At 47.9% G+C, this 17,423-nt stretch overlaps 1 protein-coding gene across 3 annotated transcripts; it reads right to left on the bottom strand.

The window, feature by feature from the left end:
- Nucleotides 1–1,173: 1,173 nt before the first annotated feature.
- On the bottom strand, nucleotides 1,174–16,066 carry Qprt (quinolinate phosphoribosyltransferase). 3 transcript variants are annotated; one of them, XM_020157527.2, is made up of 4 exons: nucleotides 15,917–16,066; nucleotides 2,576–3,111; nucleotides 1,608–1,739; nucleotides 1,174–1,536 (listed from the first exon to the last, which is right to left on the bottom strand). In XM_020157527.2, the coding sequence occupies exons 1-4, from the start codon at nucleotides 15,927–15,929 to the stop codon at nucleotides 1,318–1,320; spliced, it is 900 nt and encodes a 299-aa protein (XP_020013116.2). In that variant the 5' UTR covers nucleotides 15,930–16,066; the 3' UTR covers nucleotides 1,174–1,317. The 3 variants fall into 3 exon arrangements, with proteins under 3 accessions (XP_020013116.2, XP_073916160.1, XP_073916162.1); XM_074060059.1 differs by lacking the exon at nucleotides 15,917–16,066 and adding an exon at nucleotides 8,457–8,598; XM_074060061.1 differs by lacking the exon at nucleotides 15,917–16,066 and adding an exon at nucleotides 8,457–8,604 and having other exon boundaries at nucleotides 1,362–1,550.
- Between the last annotated feature and the right edge of the window lie 1,357 nt (nucleotides 16,067–17,423).

Here is a 17,423-nt window from a genome sequence, read left to right as displayed (position 1 = left end):
TGGAGGAGATCTTAAAAGGCCTTCAGCTGAGTGTGGGAGGGTTTTCTTTCATGGGATAATGCAAGGTGGAGTCCACTGGAGACCCTAGAAGTTAGAAAGTTTGTCACCGACACCAAAGTCGGTGCTGGGGTTTGAACACAGGGCTTCACACTTTTTGGGCAGGTGCTCTACCACTTGAGCCATCCCTCTAGCCCTTTTTGCTCTAGTTTTTTTCAAGATAGTCTATCAGTTTTTATCCAGGCCAGCCTGGTCCTACTCCTCGCATTTATGTTTCCCACTGAAGCTGAGGTGACAGTCACATGCCACCACACCCAGCTTTTTCTGTTGCGACAGGGTCTCCAGTACTTTTTTGTCCAAACTGTCTTGGAACTGCAGTCCTCCCAATCTCAACCCCTCCCCAGCCAGGGTTACAGGCAGGCACCACTGCACCCAGCTATTGTTAAGACTGGGGGGGGGGTCTTTCTAACTTTTGCTCAGGTTGGCCTCAAACCTTGATCCTCCCAATCTTAGCCTCCCAAGTGGCTAGGATTATAGGCATGAGCCATCCGTGCCTGGCTGAAATTCTCAGTAATTACCACAACATGGGCATTGGCCAAATGGAACGTCCCAAGTGACCTGATGCCAAAATATAAGAGTCCATTCTTTGTAAAACATAGGCATGATTATTCAAAGGGAAAACTGTTAGTTAAACTATGACCAATGCCTTTCTATTGCTTACAGTTTATACTTTACACGTGCGGAAAGAGCTGTTTTAAAGCCAGGCACAGTGGCATTTGCCTGTAGTGCTGGCCAAATGGGAGGCTGAAGTGGGAGGGTCACTTGAGCCCAGAAATTTCAGTCCAGCCTAGGCTATATTGTGAGACCCTAGGAAGAGAGGGAGGGAGGGAGAGAAAGAAAGGAAGGAAGGAATGAGATAGCAAGCAAACAAGCAAGCTGGGGATGTCTCAGTGGTAGGGAGCTTTTCTAGCATGCCAAAGGCCCCTTGCTCCCCAGCACTGCAAGGGAAAAAAAAAAAGCTGCTTGGGGCTATTTCAGCATAGACTTTTATCATATATCTCTGAGCTGTACACACAGGCTTGTGGCTGTGTGATGGGTCTCACTATGAAACAGTTGGAATAAATGAACTATGGTAATTTCTAACACTTATTATGTGGTAATTATCACCACCACCCCCAAAGTTCAACGTTTATTAGACCCATTTCACAGATTAGGAAACTGAGAAGAGCCCAGGCTAACACTGGTGTGTCCTGTGGCCACTGAACCTAAAGATGTGTAAGCAAGCCACATCAACCCAGTGCAGTGGCTTCTTTTTTGGCTTTAGGACCGACGGGCATGGGGCACTGGAGTGGCCCCTTCAGCAAACAGCTTAAGGGAGAAATCAAGGGCTGGGGCAGCCTGGGTCAGCATCCCCAAAGAGATGACGTCAATGTGGGGCCCACAGAACTGGGGGAGGTTGCTCAACGTGACACCCCCACTGGCCTCCACAGCCACGCGTGGGAACTGGGCCTTCAAGGCTGCAGCTGTGGGGTGCAGCTCCTGCAAGACACAAGCTGAGGGCAGATGAGAGCTCCCTATGGTCCCTCCCCACCAGTCAGATCCCAGCTCACCTCAGGCTTGAAGTTATCCAGCAGGACCAGGTCGGCCCCGGCCTTGGCCGCCCTCACTGCCTCCTGCAAGCTGCTGCACTCCACCTCCACCTTCAGGGCGAAGTCGGCCGCCTGCCGGGCACCCCGCACTGCCTGCCAGGCCACAAGGGTGAGGGTGAGGGTGAGTAGCTGGGCATCTGGCCCTGAGGCAGGGGGAGCTGGGACTGGCACCCGAAAGGCCCTAGATGGATAACACACTCAGGATTGATTAGGAAATTTGAGAAGTTTTCTGTTAGGTTAAGCCACATGAGACGAGCCGAATTCAATTCGAGTCTAACTATTAGAACTAGAAGGGGTATTAAGAACACTGCTACAGCTGGGCAAATAATTTGAGAGAGTTCAAGTTCAAGTAATGGTTCCAAGGTCTTAGCGCCATTTACATTGGGTTCCCTCAATTTGTCCTTTGGGTTTATTTTTTTGTGTTGTTGTTGTTGTTTTTCTTTCTTTCTTTCTTTTTTTTTTTTGTGGGGGTTTTGTTTTGTTTTTGTGGTACGGGGTTTTGAACTCAGGGTCTCTTGCTTGTGAGGCAGGTGCTCTACCACTAGAGCCACTCCACCAGCCCATTTTTTGTGATGGGTTTTTTTGAGATAGGGTCTTGCAAACTATTTGCCCAGGCTGGCTTCAGACTGATGCTCCTGATCTCTGCCTCCTGAGTAGCTAGGGTGGTTCACGCCTATAATCCTAGCTACTTGGGAGGCTGATATCCAGAGGATCTTAGGTTGAGGCCAAGCCAGGCAGGGAGCTCAAAAGACCCCATCTCAACCAACAACTGGGTGTGGTGGTACACGCCTGTCACCCCAGCTACTGTGGGAAGCATAAAATAGGAGGATTCCAGTCCAGGCCAGTCTGCACCTCTGGGGATACACGTGTCACCAGGCAGTGGCTGGCTCTCTGGAAGGGCTGTGACGAGGGTGGGAGCAGACACATACCTTTTCCACACCACCAGCTGCCACCACGTGGTTGTCTTTCACCATCACCAGCCCTCCCAGGTCGTAGCGGTGGGAGGCAGCCCCGCCCACCAGGAGCCCGTACTTCTCCACCAGCCTGAAGCCAGGCGTGGTCTTCCTCGTGCCCGCCACATGCCCAGTCCAGCCGGTGGCCCTGGCGACCTCCACAGCGGTGGCGGCAGTGCTGGCGATTCCACTGCAGCGGGCCAGCATGTTAAGAGCCACGCGTTCCCCCAGCAGCAGGCGGTGCGCAGGGCCCCGGACCTCCGCCACCTTCACCACAGGTACCAGCTTCGACCCCTCTGGGAGAAGCCAGGACACCTGGCAGCTGAGCTGGGCAAAGATGGCATCGAAGAAAGGTCGCCCGGCCAGGACCCCGGGGGATTTGGCCCACAGCGCCGCCTGTGAAGGGGCTGCCCCGGTGACCAAGGCTGCGAAGTTGAGGCCTGGACAGTCCTCCCGGAGCCAGGAGTCCGCCAGGGCTGCCAGGGTGCTGGGTGGCAGCAGGAGCTGCAGGCCTGGGAAGGAAAAAGAGACAGCTGTTGCTGGAGCTGCCTTCTTGTACTCAGGGGTGACAGTCAAAATATTTATCAACCTGTTAAATTGGGCAATTAGCCAATCAGAATTCAAGCTGATCCCAGGGGAGGGGCTGGTGCCAAAGATGGGGGCCCTGTGCGCTGGACAAAGTGGCAGGATTGAGCAAGTGGAAATACAAGACACTTAGACTTAAACTTCTGACAAGCATCAATTTTTGTGTGTGTGGGGAGGGACTGGGGTTTGAACTCAGGGCTTCACCCTTGCAAAGCAGAAGCTCTACCACTTGAGCCACACCTCCAGTCCATTTTGCTGTAGTTATTTTGGAGATGGGGGTCCCAAGAACTATTTGCCTTTGCTGACCTCAAAACATGATCCTCCTGATCTTAGCCTCCCAAGTAGCTAGGAACCCAGATGTGAGCCACCAGTGCCCAGTTCAAATAAGTTTTTAAAGCAAGACATGTACTCCTTCCTGTCATGACCATGCCTCATGTTTTTAACTTTTATTTACATATTATTATGAAAATAAAAGAATAACGTGAGATCAACCTTCTTAGCGTAGAGCAGTCAGGGTAACTATAGTCGGTAGCAAGGCTGTGCTCCCTCTAGAGATGGGGGCTGCGCAAGGAGGAAAGAGCGTGGGAAAAGTGGATTCGAAGCCCTGCACTGCGAGACGTGGCTTCAGCACCGCAGGCGAGTAAGGGGTATGGCCTTGGTGGTCTCAGGTCCTTCCCCGCCGAGTGCAGCGCGGACCCGCCTTGCGGGATGGGACAGGCTGCGACTGCAGAGGCGGAACCCAGACGCAGTGCAACGGCGCCATCTGTCGGTCAGGGGGAGACATGCAGTCTCGCGGCTCCACCACCCGTGCACTTGACTTTCCAGGTGCGGGGAAAATTGGGTGGCCTGTGAGGCTGTTTGGTTTCTCACGCGCATACACACACGCTCACCCACTCACCCCACTTCTGATCCAGTCCTCAGTGTTTGCTCCCCGCCCTCCTCCACATCCCCACAATCTGAGCCGGCTGTGCCCAGGCTGGTGCTCAGTCTCCAGACTTTGGGATCCAGCTAGGGAAAAGGCCAGGGAACGTCAGGGCAGAGGTGAGGCTTCCCCTTCTCTATGCATTCAAACTATCAACAATGATTAAAAAAAAAACACCAAAACGAAAAGCAAATTTGAATCCTTCAACTTGTAAGCATTGGATAAACAAATTATAATGCGTTTACACAATGGAATTCTGCAGTCAAAAAGGAACGAGCTTCTTATACTATTACTCCAAGTCCAAGAAGCCAGATTCAAAAGGTTGCTGTCTAATTTGGTTTCTTTACATGACATCCTGGAAAAGCAAAACCCTAGTGAACAGAGACCAGCTCTGTGGCTGCCTGGGGTGTGGGAGTGGCTGGCCACAGGACAGCATGTGGATCGGTTTGAGTGACCGGCTCTCTCTTGTCTCTGATGGTGATTATGCAACTGATGGTCTGTCAAGACTCAGAACTGTACAGAAAAAAAAGGATGAATTTTTTTTTCTTTGGTGAGACTGGAGTTTGAACTCAGGGCTTTTGCACTTGCAAAGCAGGCACTCTACCACTTGAGCCACACCTCCAGCTCATGAATTTTTTTATAGTTTATAATTATACTTCATTAAACTTGTTTTTAGAATAAAGCAATAAAGCTGGCTGTGATGGTGCACACCTGTAATCCCAGTGCTAGGGAAGCCAAGACAGGAAGATTTCAAGTTTGAGGGCAGCCTGAGCTACATAGTGAGACTTTGACTCAACAAAACAAAAAAACAGAAACAAAAACAAAATGTAAATTTTAATGGACCACTCAAAGACTCTCCTTCTAAACCCTGCTCAGACTCCCTTAGACTGTTTTTCAAAGGGGCCTTGAAAAAGACTTGCATGTTTGTCTCTGTATTTTAGCATGAATTTCAGCAACTTTAGCAAGAATTCTGCTAAGTCAGTACTGCCAGCATCCTCCCTCCTCCATCTCTGATCACCCTCAACATCTGACCACTCCCTCCTCCACCACCATCCCCCAGAGGCATCGCATCACCCTGGCCTGTTGGGTTGCTATAGCCAAAAATCCCCATTTCCCACTGGTGGAGTGACTCAAGTAATAGAGCGCCTGCCTAGCATGCATGAGGCTCTGAGTTCAAACCCCAGATCCACCAAAAATCAAAAACAACCCCCCACTTTCTGTCCACTGATCCCATCCTGATCCTTGACTGGGAATGCCCACTGGTCCACACCATGTTCAGAGTTGGGCCCAGTTCTTTCCTGAGGTCTCCTTTCCCCTACTACAATAGTTCTGAATAAAATCTGATGTTACCTCCTTAATTCCTGCCACTTCTGATTTTCTTTGGTAACTTTCCTGCTGAAAACCCCACTTACACAGCATGTTCCACCTCTCTTGCCTTCTTTCCATTTCTCATTCATTCTTTTCACAAATCCTTATTTGAGCAGGTTCTGTGCTAGGGGTTAACTGCTGGGCCACAATGGTTGACAGAGAGAGCAGCTTTTTCTCTCACCTGTTAGGCCTTGGCCTGTGTATCCCAGGGCCTCACTGTGCCTGGAAGTCTTTCCCTTACTTCACCAAATGCCCCTTCACCTTTTGTTCCTCTTCAGGCCTTTTCTAACATGTCACTGTCTCAGAGGGGGCCCTCACAGACCCCCACATTAGGTCATATACTCTTTCAGCTCCCTGCTTAACCATTGCCCATTCCAAAACTATCTCCTCTTTCTAAGGCTGACTGTTTTCTGCTGTATTCCACAGCACATGAACCATACAAATCTGCAGCTTTTTTTTTAAAAACAAAACAGAGTTTATTATGAAGATAAACCAGATTAACAATTATGAAATGTAGATACAAAGAGTGAAATAGTGAGAGACAGACAGACAGAGAGAGAGAGACAGAGAGAGAGAGAGAGAGAGAGAGAGGGAATGAGTTTAATGAATGGTGAACAAAGTAGCCAAATCTGCAGCTTTTTATAGATCAAAAACGAGCAATTTCATGATGTGTAATTTAATAGTAAGTGTACAATGATGCTTATCCCATCAGAGAAACCACACGGTATAGTGACTCAGAGCCCAGACCCTAGGGTCACACAACCTGCGTTATAATACTTGGCTCTGCCACTTTTAGCTAAGTGATCATGGACCAGGGACTCAGCCACGTGGGGATCTTAGGTCCCTCATCTGAAACAGGGATAAATATAATCACAATAATGACCTCATAAGTTGTTATAAAAATAAAAGCACTAATATTTACAAAGCCCTGAGAGGCACCGTCTGGCACATAGTAGGCGTGTTTGCTAAAGAAATGACTGAAGCATTTCCCCAGAGTGGTGGGGACAAGAAGGGAAGATGACTACGTGTCATGGATGAGTAATGGTTGCCAGGCAGAGGTGTGAAGAGGAGCAAGACATTTGGGACAGAAAAAGCAGGTGCTCAGAGCTCAAAGGCCAAGCACAGGCAGGGAGAGGGCTGAGGGAAGGTCTCCTGGGAGAAATGGGAGTGAAAAGCACTAAACTACTTAAGTCAGGAGCCACCTCAGCACTTCGCGCCAGGAAATGCTGCCATTATGGCTTTTCCCAGAAGGAAAGCACACTGGAGGTGGATTGAGGATGCAAAAGGAGATGGAGGCAAAAAGCAATAAGGCCTTGAAGTTGGGCAGCAGAGGTGGGACAGAGAGAAGGTCCAATGTGGTTGCTACTTGTAGGGTGGGAGCTACCAGAATGGATGCTTTCAGATAGGGAAGCCTTGGGTTTCCTCCCCAGGTGGCTGCAAGTAACAGGAGTTGTTCTGAGAGAGGAGCAAATTGAGGGGGAGTGGACAGCGGTGGTGATAATGGCACTGACAGCCGCAGCATGTGGGCACAGTTCTCGTACTCTGTCTCATCTGAAACTCCCCACAGGGGATTATTTTCATTTGACAAGCACAGAAACTAGATCTCAGAGTTCCTGGCAGTTTCCTTGCAGCACAGCTGGGCAAATAGTTCACCAGACCAGCAGCTCTAAAATAACTACAGCAAAATGGACTGAGGGGTGGCTCAAGTGAGAGTGCCTCCCCAGCAAGTGTGAGGCCCCAGTGCACCCCCCCAAAAAAAGGCAGAGGTGTGGCTGTCACATAGAGGAGCAAACCCGGAGAGGATGTCTGGGTGGGGAGGCTTCAAGAAGTAGGGTGTGGCACAGCAAGTGGAAAGTAGACTAAAAATGGTTGGCCTTGGCCACAGCAGGGTTTTTTTTTTTTTTTTGCGGTGCTGGGATTTGAACTCAAGGCCTACACCTTGAGCTACTCCACCAGCCCTTTTTTGTATGTGTGTTAGGTATGTTCAAGATAGGGTCTCTCAAACTACTTCCCCAGGCTGGCTTTGAACCATGATCCTCCTGATCTCTGCCTTCTGAATAACTAGGATTACACTGGCACCCAGTGGCCAGGGCACTTTTGATGCCATGTGGTGGGGGCAGAAGCCACACAGTCATGGTCAAGAGTACATGAGAGGTAAGGAAGTGGAGGCAGAGGGTGTAAACCACTCCTTTCAGAGGATGTTGGTGAAGCAGGACCCTCCACCCTCCACCCCCCCACACACACCCCCACCCCCAGTCTGCACGTTAGAATCATCTGGAAAGGCTTTCAGACTCTCAGCTTCTAATGCCCACTGCAGACCAGCTGTGTCAGAATCTTGGGGTGGGGGGTTCCCAGGCATCCAGGCTCTGGAATAGTCATGCTCCATCTCACCCTGTGACTCTGACACACAGGAGGGTTAGGAATCAATGCTTGAAGGGCGCCAGTGACTAACATCTGTAATCCTAGCTACTCAGGAAGCAGAGATCAGGAGGATTTCAGTTCGAAGCCAGCCCGGGCAAATAGTTCAAGAGACCCTATCTTGAAAATACCTAACACAAAAGGGCTGATGGAGTGGCTCAAGGTATAGGCCCTGAGTTCAAGCCCCAGTAACGCAAAAAAAAAAAAAAAAGAAAGAAAGAAAAGAGACAACATTCAAGCCAGACATGGTAGTGTTCATCTGTAATCCCAGCATGCAGAAGGTGGAGGCAGGAGCGTCATGAGTTCCAGGCCAGCCTAGGCTTATAATAAGACCGTGTCTCAAAAAAAAAAAACCAAAAAGCACCAATGCTTATTTAAGATCACACTACACCATGTATGCCTCCACTGATATAAAATGCCAGAAAAGGCAAATTGACAGACAGCAAAGGAGAGGTTGCTGGGGGGGTTGAGAATGAACTAGAAATGGCATGGGTTCTTATTGGGGTGAGGAATATGTTCCATGCTGAGGGCTTGATTTGCTAAAAGCCATTGACTTCTACTTACACACACACAGGAACCAAGGCTCTGATGAAGGCATGATCCACTTGCAACCCGTAGTGAACCAATGAATCTAAGTACTGAACATCCAAGGCCAATGTCAAGAAGACAGAAAGCCACTAGGCATGGTGACACATCTCTGTAATCTCAGCACTCTAAAGACTAAGGGAAGAGATCACAAGTTTGAGACCAACCTGAGCTACATAATGAGACTCTGTCTCAAAAAAATCAAGCAAAAAAAGAAGCCAAAGAGACAGCAAGCCAGACCCTGGTGCCTCCTGATGGAAGAACACTACACCATCTATGAAAGTCAACAAAATAGCTGAGCCTGGGCTGCAGACCTGGTTGCCTAGCTAGCCCGAAGCTCTGAGTTTAAACCCCATTGTTTCCCAAAACAAACCCAACCAAACAAACAAAGCAACCACCCACTTACAAAAAAAAAAAAACCCACAACCAAAAAAAAAAAAGAGCAAGGAACATGTTAAACTATGCCACAGAGCCACAACCACCAAAATTCAGACCACAGGAAAGTAATAGGCTAATCTCTTCAACAAATAAATTACAAGGGCTAGAAATATACTTTCAGTAGACTGAAAGCTGGTTGTCTCTAGAGTGAGAAAGAGAACTACCAATGAAAAGACTCTCAAAACATACACTAACCCATCACACTATATTCCTTGTTTGGAGTCACTTTCTGTGTGTGTGTGTGTGTGTGTGGTGCTGGGGGTGCAGCTCAAGGCCTCTTGCATGCTAGGCAAGTGCCCTACCATTGAGTCACATCTCTAGCCCTAGATCCTAATTCACACAAACTGAAAACAAATTAGAACATTTATAAGGTAATTGAAAATTTGCTCCCTGTTGCGATATTTGATGACATGAAGGAAAATTTGAAAACTTTTTAATTGTGACAATTGTGTTGTGATTGAATGACAAAGAAAAGGCCTTACCTGTGAGAAAGTGCAGGATAAGGTGTTCATGTAGAAAAAAGGGTTAAGGCTGCTCTGCTTTGAGATCTTAGAAAGGAGAACACAGAAGGGCTGGACTGGCTAAGACTTGGGGCATGGGGGTTTAGCAGACTTCTCTACTTTTGTGTATGTGTAAAATTCTCTGTAATAAAAAAGGAAAAAGAAGGAAAAGAAAGAGGAAAGTGGGTTTTTGATGTTTGGGCAGTACTGGGCTTTGAACTCAGGACTTTGCACTTCCTACCAAGCACACTACCACTTGAGTCTCCAGCCTTCCAGGAGGAAAGTTTTTATAGAATGGTGTATATGAAAAAAAAAGAAAAGAAACCACAACATTTCTTTCTGCCCTCTCACTCAACGCAGAACACATCTGTAACCCAATAATGTATGGGTTGTTTTTTTTTTTAAACCCCATGTCAACTAATTCTCCGACACTACCTGGGTATCCTATAGTTTGGCTCAATTCTGACCCCATGGGTCAAAGGCTCAGTCCCGTGCCCTGATTCAGAAGCCATCTCAAGTAGCAGGTCTCCAGTTCACCCAGGCTGGGTACAAATTGGAGGTTCTCACGACCCCTGCTTGGGTTCAGTCATTTGTAAGAATGGCTCAGAGATAGTAGGAAAACAGTTTGCTTACTACAGCTGACCACGTACAAAGGGTATTTTTAAAGACAGGAATGATCAATCAGGTGGAAGAGATGCATACAGCAAGGTGTGGGAGAAGGGGTACAGAGCTTTGAGGCCCTATCCCCTCCCCCAGACTCTCGTTCAGCCTCCCTGAAGCTCTCCAAAGGCTGTTTCAGATTTATTTTTTATACTTTTTTTTCTGGTAGTGCTGGGAATCGAACCCAGGGCCTTACACATGTTAGGCATGCTACTGAGCCACACCCCCAGTCTTATTTCAGGGATTTTGTGGAGGATTCTGTCAGTAGACATAACTGATTATTAACTCAATTTCCAGCCTCTTTCCTTTTCCCAGAGCACAGAGGGTGGCACTGAAGGTCCCAGCTTCTAATCATGGCTTGATCTTTCTGATTCCCTCCCCCCCACCCCCACCCTCCACCCCCTCCCATCCAGAAGCCCACCAGGAGTTGCCCCATTAGAGCAGAAGGTGCTCCTATCACCAGGAAATTCCAAGGGATTAGGAGCTCTGTGTCAGGAACCAGGGATGAAAACCAAAATATATAGATCTTATTCTAAATCACCATATCAAAGCACAGGGACTGTAACTTCTGCCTCGTGGGGCAAGCCTGGCAAAATGCTGGTCCCCAGACCCTTGGGCCTCATCCTAGAGACTCTGATAGAATCGGCCTGGAAATGACAACTTAAGTCTAATTTGTAGCACAGCCCAGAGCTTCTGAGAACAGAAGAGAATCATAGCTATCAAACATCAGTGCCTGCAATGTACTGGGCCCTCTTTATACTTTGTCACAAATCCTACCCACAATCCTTCAAGGTACAGAGAATTCCTCTGTTTGTTTGTTTGCCAGCACTGGGATTTGAACTCTGCGCCTCATACTTGCTAGGCAGGTGCTCTACGACTTGAGGCATTCTGCCAGCCCTTTACTGTGTTGAGTATTTTCAAGACAGGGTCTTGTGAACTATATTCCAGAGCTGGCCTTGAACTACAATCCTCCTAATCTTTGTCTCCTGAGTAGCTAGGATTACAGGCAGGAGCCACGGCACCCAGTGAGAATTCATATTTGTTGATGGAAAATTTAGGCATGGAAATGGCAAAGAATAAAGAGTAGAGCTGGAAAATGATTAAGCTAGAAAATTATAAACATGGACCCAGGTCTTCCCCCTTCACAGCTGGGTACTTCTACACTTCAGCAGCTCTGCCCCCACCCCCACCCCCACCCCCACCCCCTGGGTTGGTTTCCCTCTTGCCCACTTCTTGAAGATTCCCTGCTCTGATAGCCTGGTGCAGAGGCATTCTGTTCCTGAGCTTTGCAAAAAGTAAATAAACACATCTGGTTCTCTTTAGGCTCACCAGTTCATGCATTTCCAGCAAAAGAGATTTCTGTTAGCAGCTGTTCCTCAAAGTCTCTTGAGCTTCAGAGACAAGAGGCGCTGTGGCTTGTCCCATTCCTAGCCCTGCAGCTCTTACTGGAAAAGTTCTTCCAAGGTGCCCTGACTTCAGAGAAGGCAGTTTCATCCTGTGGTATGTCATCTTGATCTCTCAAGGGGAGACCTTTAACTGGTTATCCAGGGTGAAAAAAAAATTAATAAAACTGGCATCTCTGTTGCCAAGGGGATCCAAAGGAGGATATCAGTTATTGGGATAGTTTTTGTGCCCTTTCTCCCTTTACAAGTAATATAGAGGAAAACAGAGAACTGACAGCTGTGGGAGAATAATGAGTGTTCTCTTCATCTCTGGCCCTTTTGCTGTTGGATTTTTCCTAGATTATTGACCAACTTTTGCTCTGTTTCCATGTTGTTCCTAACAGTGGCTCCTGGGCAGAGAGACGATGTTAGAAATAGACCTTTCATCCAGCCATATTCACTCAGTCACTTAGCAAACACTTTCATTGGAAACGATGAGCAAGTCTAGACCTAGAGAAAACCAGATATGAGGAGCTGGGGACTTGTGTCCCATGATAGAGCACCTGCCAAGCAAACACGAGGCCCTGAGTTCAAACCCCAGTACCACCAAAAACCAAAACCAAACAAACAACACCACCAATGAAAAAACAGACATGAGCTGGGTATGGGGGCTCATACTTGTTGATGACTGTGATTCCAGCAATTGGGAAATTGAGGCAGGAGGAGCATGAGTTTGAGAACAGTCTGGGCTACATAGTAAGTGGAAGAAGGAAGGAAGGCTAGGAAGGAAGGAAGGGAAGGAGAGGGAAGAAAGAAAGAAAGGAAAGAAAGACAGACATAACTGCATTACTGCAAAGACTGTGTGAATGTTTCTAATATGAACAATTTTTTACTCTCGTGCTTGTAACGCACAGAGGTGTTTGATGAGGCTAACCAAAATATTCTGTAGCTAAAACCAAGCAACAAGTTTCCCCTATTTGTAAGAAAGAAAATTAATGCATAGAAGTTATTTATTTTCAAGATTTTGCCCTTCTAAATTTTATTCAGACTCTCATGCTTGTCACTTGTCTATAATAGATCTGGTAGGACATACTGTGCAAAAATAGCAACAAATAATGTTCACATGGTCCTTTCAGGCACTGTTCTAAGCATATTTTTGTCAGCACTAGGATTTGAACTCAGAACCTCACAATTGCCAAGGGTGCTCTTACTGTTTGAGCTACTCCACCAGCCCTTTTTTGTGATGGGTTTTTTTGAGATAGGGCTTGAGAACTATTTGCCCAGGCTGGCTTCAAACTGTGATCCTCCTGATCTCTGCCTTCTGAGTAGTTAGGAGTACAGGCGTAAGCCACTGGTGTCTGGCTCATTCTAGGCATTTTTATATATTAACACATTTAATTATCACAAGTACGATATAAGGTAGGAACTGTCCCCATTTTACAGATAAGGAAACTGAAGCACAAAAGTAACTTGCCCCAAGGTCACACAGTTGGGAAGTATGAGGCTGGGATCATTAACACAGGCAGACTGACTCCTGGGTCCACTCCTTCACCTAACCTTCCCACGCTGCCATTGAATTTGGCAATAAAGTCTATTTTTAGTTATGTTTGTTATATCGAAATTTAGAATTTTGCTAGCCACACTCAGGGTTCCAGGGCTCCACCCCTGGTATAGTAGGAATGTCCCGTTTAGAGTCAAAACACACCTGGGTTGGAATCCTGACTTCCTGGGTGACCACAGGCAAGTCACCAAACTCTGACAGTTCCACAAAGAAATCCCAGACTGCTCACCTTGAGAATGGAGAGAGGTGATTTACATCAGGTGCCTGAGTCGAGGCCTGGTCAGCTGGCTTTGAACACAGGTGTCTGACTCTGGCATCTTTGTTCTTTCATTAATTTGTTAATTTATTCAACAAACACAAGGTGGAGACAGAGGCTGGTCACAACCAAAGCTTCTCCACAAACGTTCTTTCCTTCCCCTCCCACCCTCCCCAGAAAAGAGAAATGATTTCCAAATAAGGCCCAGGGTGGTCCACCATCACCTAAGTGCAAAACCAATCAGTAGAATTTCAGAGTGGATACAAATGTGTAAGAGCAAAATCAAGAAGGAGAAGAGCTGGTGGCAGAGAGAGTGGAAAAGCCACAGGCCAGGATGCTCAGGAAGGCACCAGCAGGGAGGGAACAGAGAAAAAGAAGGCTGATGGGATCAGGTTAAGCAGGCCTTGGAGCAGAAGTCAGAACTAGGCAATGGGATTTTAGCACAGAATTTTGAGGATCAAAATGAACCTTGAGGCCAGGCGCCAGTGGTTCACACCTGTAATCCCAGCCACTCAGGAGGCAGAGATCAGAAGGATTGTGGTTGAAAGCCAGCCTGGGCAAATAGTTTGTGAGACCCTGACTCAAAAAAAAAAAAAAAAAAACCATGAGGCCCTGAGTTCAAACCCCAATGCTGCCAAAAAAAGAAGGGGAAAAAAAAAAAAAAAAAGACTGGTGAAATTTCAGCATTTAAATTGTGTCTGGGCACCTAAAAAACTAGCTAGCATTTGTTGCCCTTAACGCAGAGAAACTAAAGCAGATACCTTAAAGCAACTGAGGCCAATAGGAAAAGGGGAACAGGTACTAGAGAAAAGGTTAGATCAAAAAGAATTAACCTAGAAGGTAACACACACGCACAGGAAATCAATGTGAGTCAATGCCCTGTATAGCTATCCTTATCTCAACCAGCAAAAACCCTTGTTCCTTCCTATCATTGCTTATACTCTCTCTACAACAAAATTAGAAATAAGGGCAAAATAGTTTCTGCTGGGTATTGAGGTGGGGGAGAGGGAGGGGGCGGAGTGGGTGGTAAGGGAGGGGGTGGGGGCAGGGGGGAGAAATGAACCAAGCCTTGTATGCACATATGAATAATAAAAGAAAAATGAAAAAAAAAATTGTGTCTGGGGTTCTCACTTGGGAAGCTATTGGAAGGGCCTGCACAAGAGGCAGTGTGTGGGGATGAGCTGATGGCAGGGTGTCCCTCTGCAGGCCAAGGGGAAAGGACACAGTCACCTGGATGCTTCCTTTGGTCTAGTCTGACTGCTCTTTATCCACCCTTGCCAGCTGCTCTGCCCTGCTCTTGTCCCTTGTTTTCCCCGCATCCCCAGCCCATGCCTCATTCCCTTGGCTGCTTCTTCCTGGCTTAGTTCACACAGGTCAGTGACCCTAGTGCTGGCTTTCCCACTAGGGTCAGAGTTAAACATTCACTGTGGTCACAGGCATGAGGCAGCTGTAGATGCAAAAAAGCCCTCCAGACAGACTGTCCCCACTGTGGGGTGAGGGACCAGGCCATGGAAACAGAGAGGGACGAGGACTGGTGACTTAAAGGAGGTAAGTTCAAGGAACACAGTGACTGTGTACAGGGAAAAGTGAGCTGTCAGGGACTCCCATCTGGAGTTCTAAACATGAAACTGGAAACCGAGGGGATCAGAGGTGGAGCGACAGTGACAAGGAACCACATCTCCAGCCTAACTACTTCTGGTGATTTCCGTGAGCTAGGAACTTGGTTATGAATAGTCCTCCCCACAATGCTGCCAGAAGGTGCTCTCTTCACTTCATAGGAGGAAACCAAGCATAGTGAGGCCAAGTACAAGGTCATTCCCGTCTACCTGATGGACAGGCCACAGAGGTGGGTGCCTTGCCCATGGATGTCCATGAATTCTTGAGATTTTAAAGACCTAGATTTTAAAAATCTAGGTCTGGGGCAGGGCCTGGTAGTACACATCTATAATCCCTGCACTTGGGAGGCTGTTGGCAGGAGGATCATGAGTTCGAGGCCAACCTGGGCTACATAAAGAGCCAGAAAGACCCAAACGGGGAGAAAGAACATGCTTGGGGAGAGAATGTGGAAATGCAGGGGGTTCAAAGAAGGGCCCCCTGTCATCCGTTCTAACAAGCTTGAGAACTATTACATTTTTACAGATGCAAGGAAATGAGACTCTGAGAACTCAGGGACCTGCCAATGTCACAGCCTGTGCCTGTCTGGATCCCCTGCAGACATGGGGTTTTTCCTATGCAGGGGCTCACAGCCCCCCCTCCCCCACTGCCACAGCTGCAGGACTTTTACCCTCTGCTTCTCCCCGGTGACTAGAGAGGGGTCAGAGTCCAGAGTTGCTGCCCAGGGCGATCTCCCACTTTCCGCCCCCATCTGTGGCCTCCGCCCCCTCTCCCAGCCGCAAGGCCCCTTTCTTTCCTCCCCCTCTCCCCACCCTGAGCTCAGGGGGACCCAACATGGAGGGAGACAGTGAGAAGAGGGTTTTGGGAGTCTGTGAAGTTGCAGGGAGGTGGGGGGGGAAGGAAGTCCACAGACAGGTCAGTGGGGAGAGGGGTCTTCCGCAGCTGGGCAGAGGGACAGGGGTGGCCAGGATGGGGAGAGAAGCAGGCAGTAAGGGAGACAGCGACACAGGGCAGAGCTATCCCTTCACCTTCAGGGTCCATGGCGACTTGCAACAGCCAGCTAGTGTGTCCACCCTGCTCAGATCTGGTGTTCCCAGAGGCCAGCCCGGGGGTGGGGCTGCCTGAGGGAGGAGAGGGAGGGGCGAGATCTCTGGCCAACCCTTCCCTGAGAGGCCTCTCTGGGACCCTCGCTGTGCCTGCCCCAGTGGGAGGAGGGCTCAGCAGTGAAATTCAGAACACCTATCTTCTCAGGCAATAGCCAGTGAAGGAGTCAAAGGCCCTGTTCCCCCCCACCCCACTGCCACTATGCCGAGCCCTCCTGGCCCTCCCCCAGGGAATGAGGCTGTGATGCAAAAGTGTGCTCCATTGTGAGGGCTAGAAAGCCTTTTGATAGTATATTGGGAAAATCATGGGCCTGGGTTCAAGTCCTAATCCCATTCTCTTTGATCTCAAATACCTTTTCCTGTGTTTCACTTTTCTTAGCTATAAAATGTAACAGTAGTCACTGAGAAGCAAATGAAAAATTCTGCAAGTGACACAGCAACTCCACAAATGTCCCCTTGCTTCCCCTTCCCCTTCCTCTTCAGCTTGAATGTGTCTGTCCAAAGTCATTGTGTTGGACTGGGAGTGCCACTCACCTGGTAGAGTGTTTGCCTAGCAAGCGCAAGGCCCTGAGTTCAAACCCCAGTACAGGTAAAAAAAGAAATTGAAATATAATTCACACACCAACCCCCAAACTCATCTATGTTTGGAGGCGGGGCCTTTGAGAGGTAATTAGAATTAGGTGAGGTCGTAAGAGTGGGGTCCCCTTAGCGGCATTAATGACTTTATAGAAGAGAGAGCAGAACTCACAGGGCCTGCTCCCTCACCATGTAAGTTATGACATAATAAGAAGGCCCTCACCCAATGTTACCATCTGGATATGGGACTTCCCAGCCTCCAGAACCGTGAGCAATAAATGTTTTTCTTTATAAATTACCCAGTCTGCAGTATTCCAAAGACACCAAGGTACATTAAGAACACAGGCAGATCAGAGCTGAGTTTCAGAAGAGTCAGCAGAGTAGCAAATGAAAAGGCTCCACGTTGCCCATGGGCAGCCTGGGCAACAGACGAGACCCCATCCCAAAAAGGATCTTGCTGGGCTGGAGGTATGGCTCAAGTGATAGAGTGTCTGGGCCCTGAGTTCAAACCCAAAATTATTTTATGTGTATAATTATTTTATATAAAATTATATATATGTATGTATGTATTCAAATGACCCTTAAATCTGTATCTCCAGCCCAAGCTCCAGGCCTCTATTTCTAAGCATCTCCAAAGCATTCCTTCTAATAATTCTAAAAATGAACTCATTTTTCCCCAAACCACTCAGCATTTCCAGATAATGGTGTCTTCAGCCTCCCGATATAGAAAGCAGCTTGAAGTCTAATCTCACTCTTCCCCATATCCTCATCAGAAATTAATTCATTATAAAGTCTTATTCTCTGGATAAATCAATTTCAAACCTGACCTTCAACTTAAGTGGTTTGTCAGCTGCAG

The sequence above is a fragment of the Castor canadensis genome, chromosome 17, assembly GCF_047511655.1.
Source record: "Castor canadensis chromosome 17, mCasCan1.hap1v2, whole genome shotgun sequence".
NCBI classification, from domain to species: domain Eukaryota; kingdom Metazoa; phylum Chordata; class Mammalia; order Rodentia; family Castoridae; genus Castor; species Castor canadensis.
This window is presented reverse-complemented; position numbering and strand designations above follow the sequence as displayed.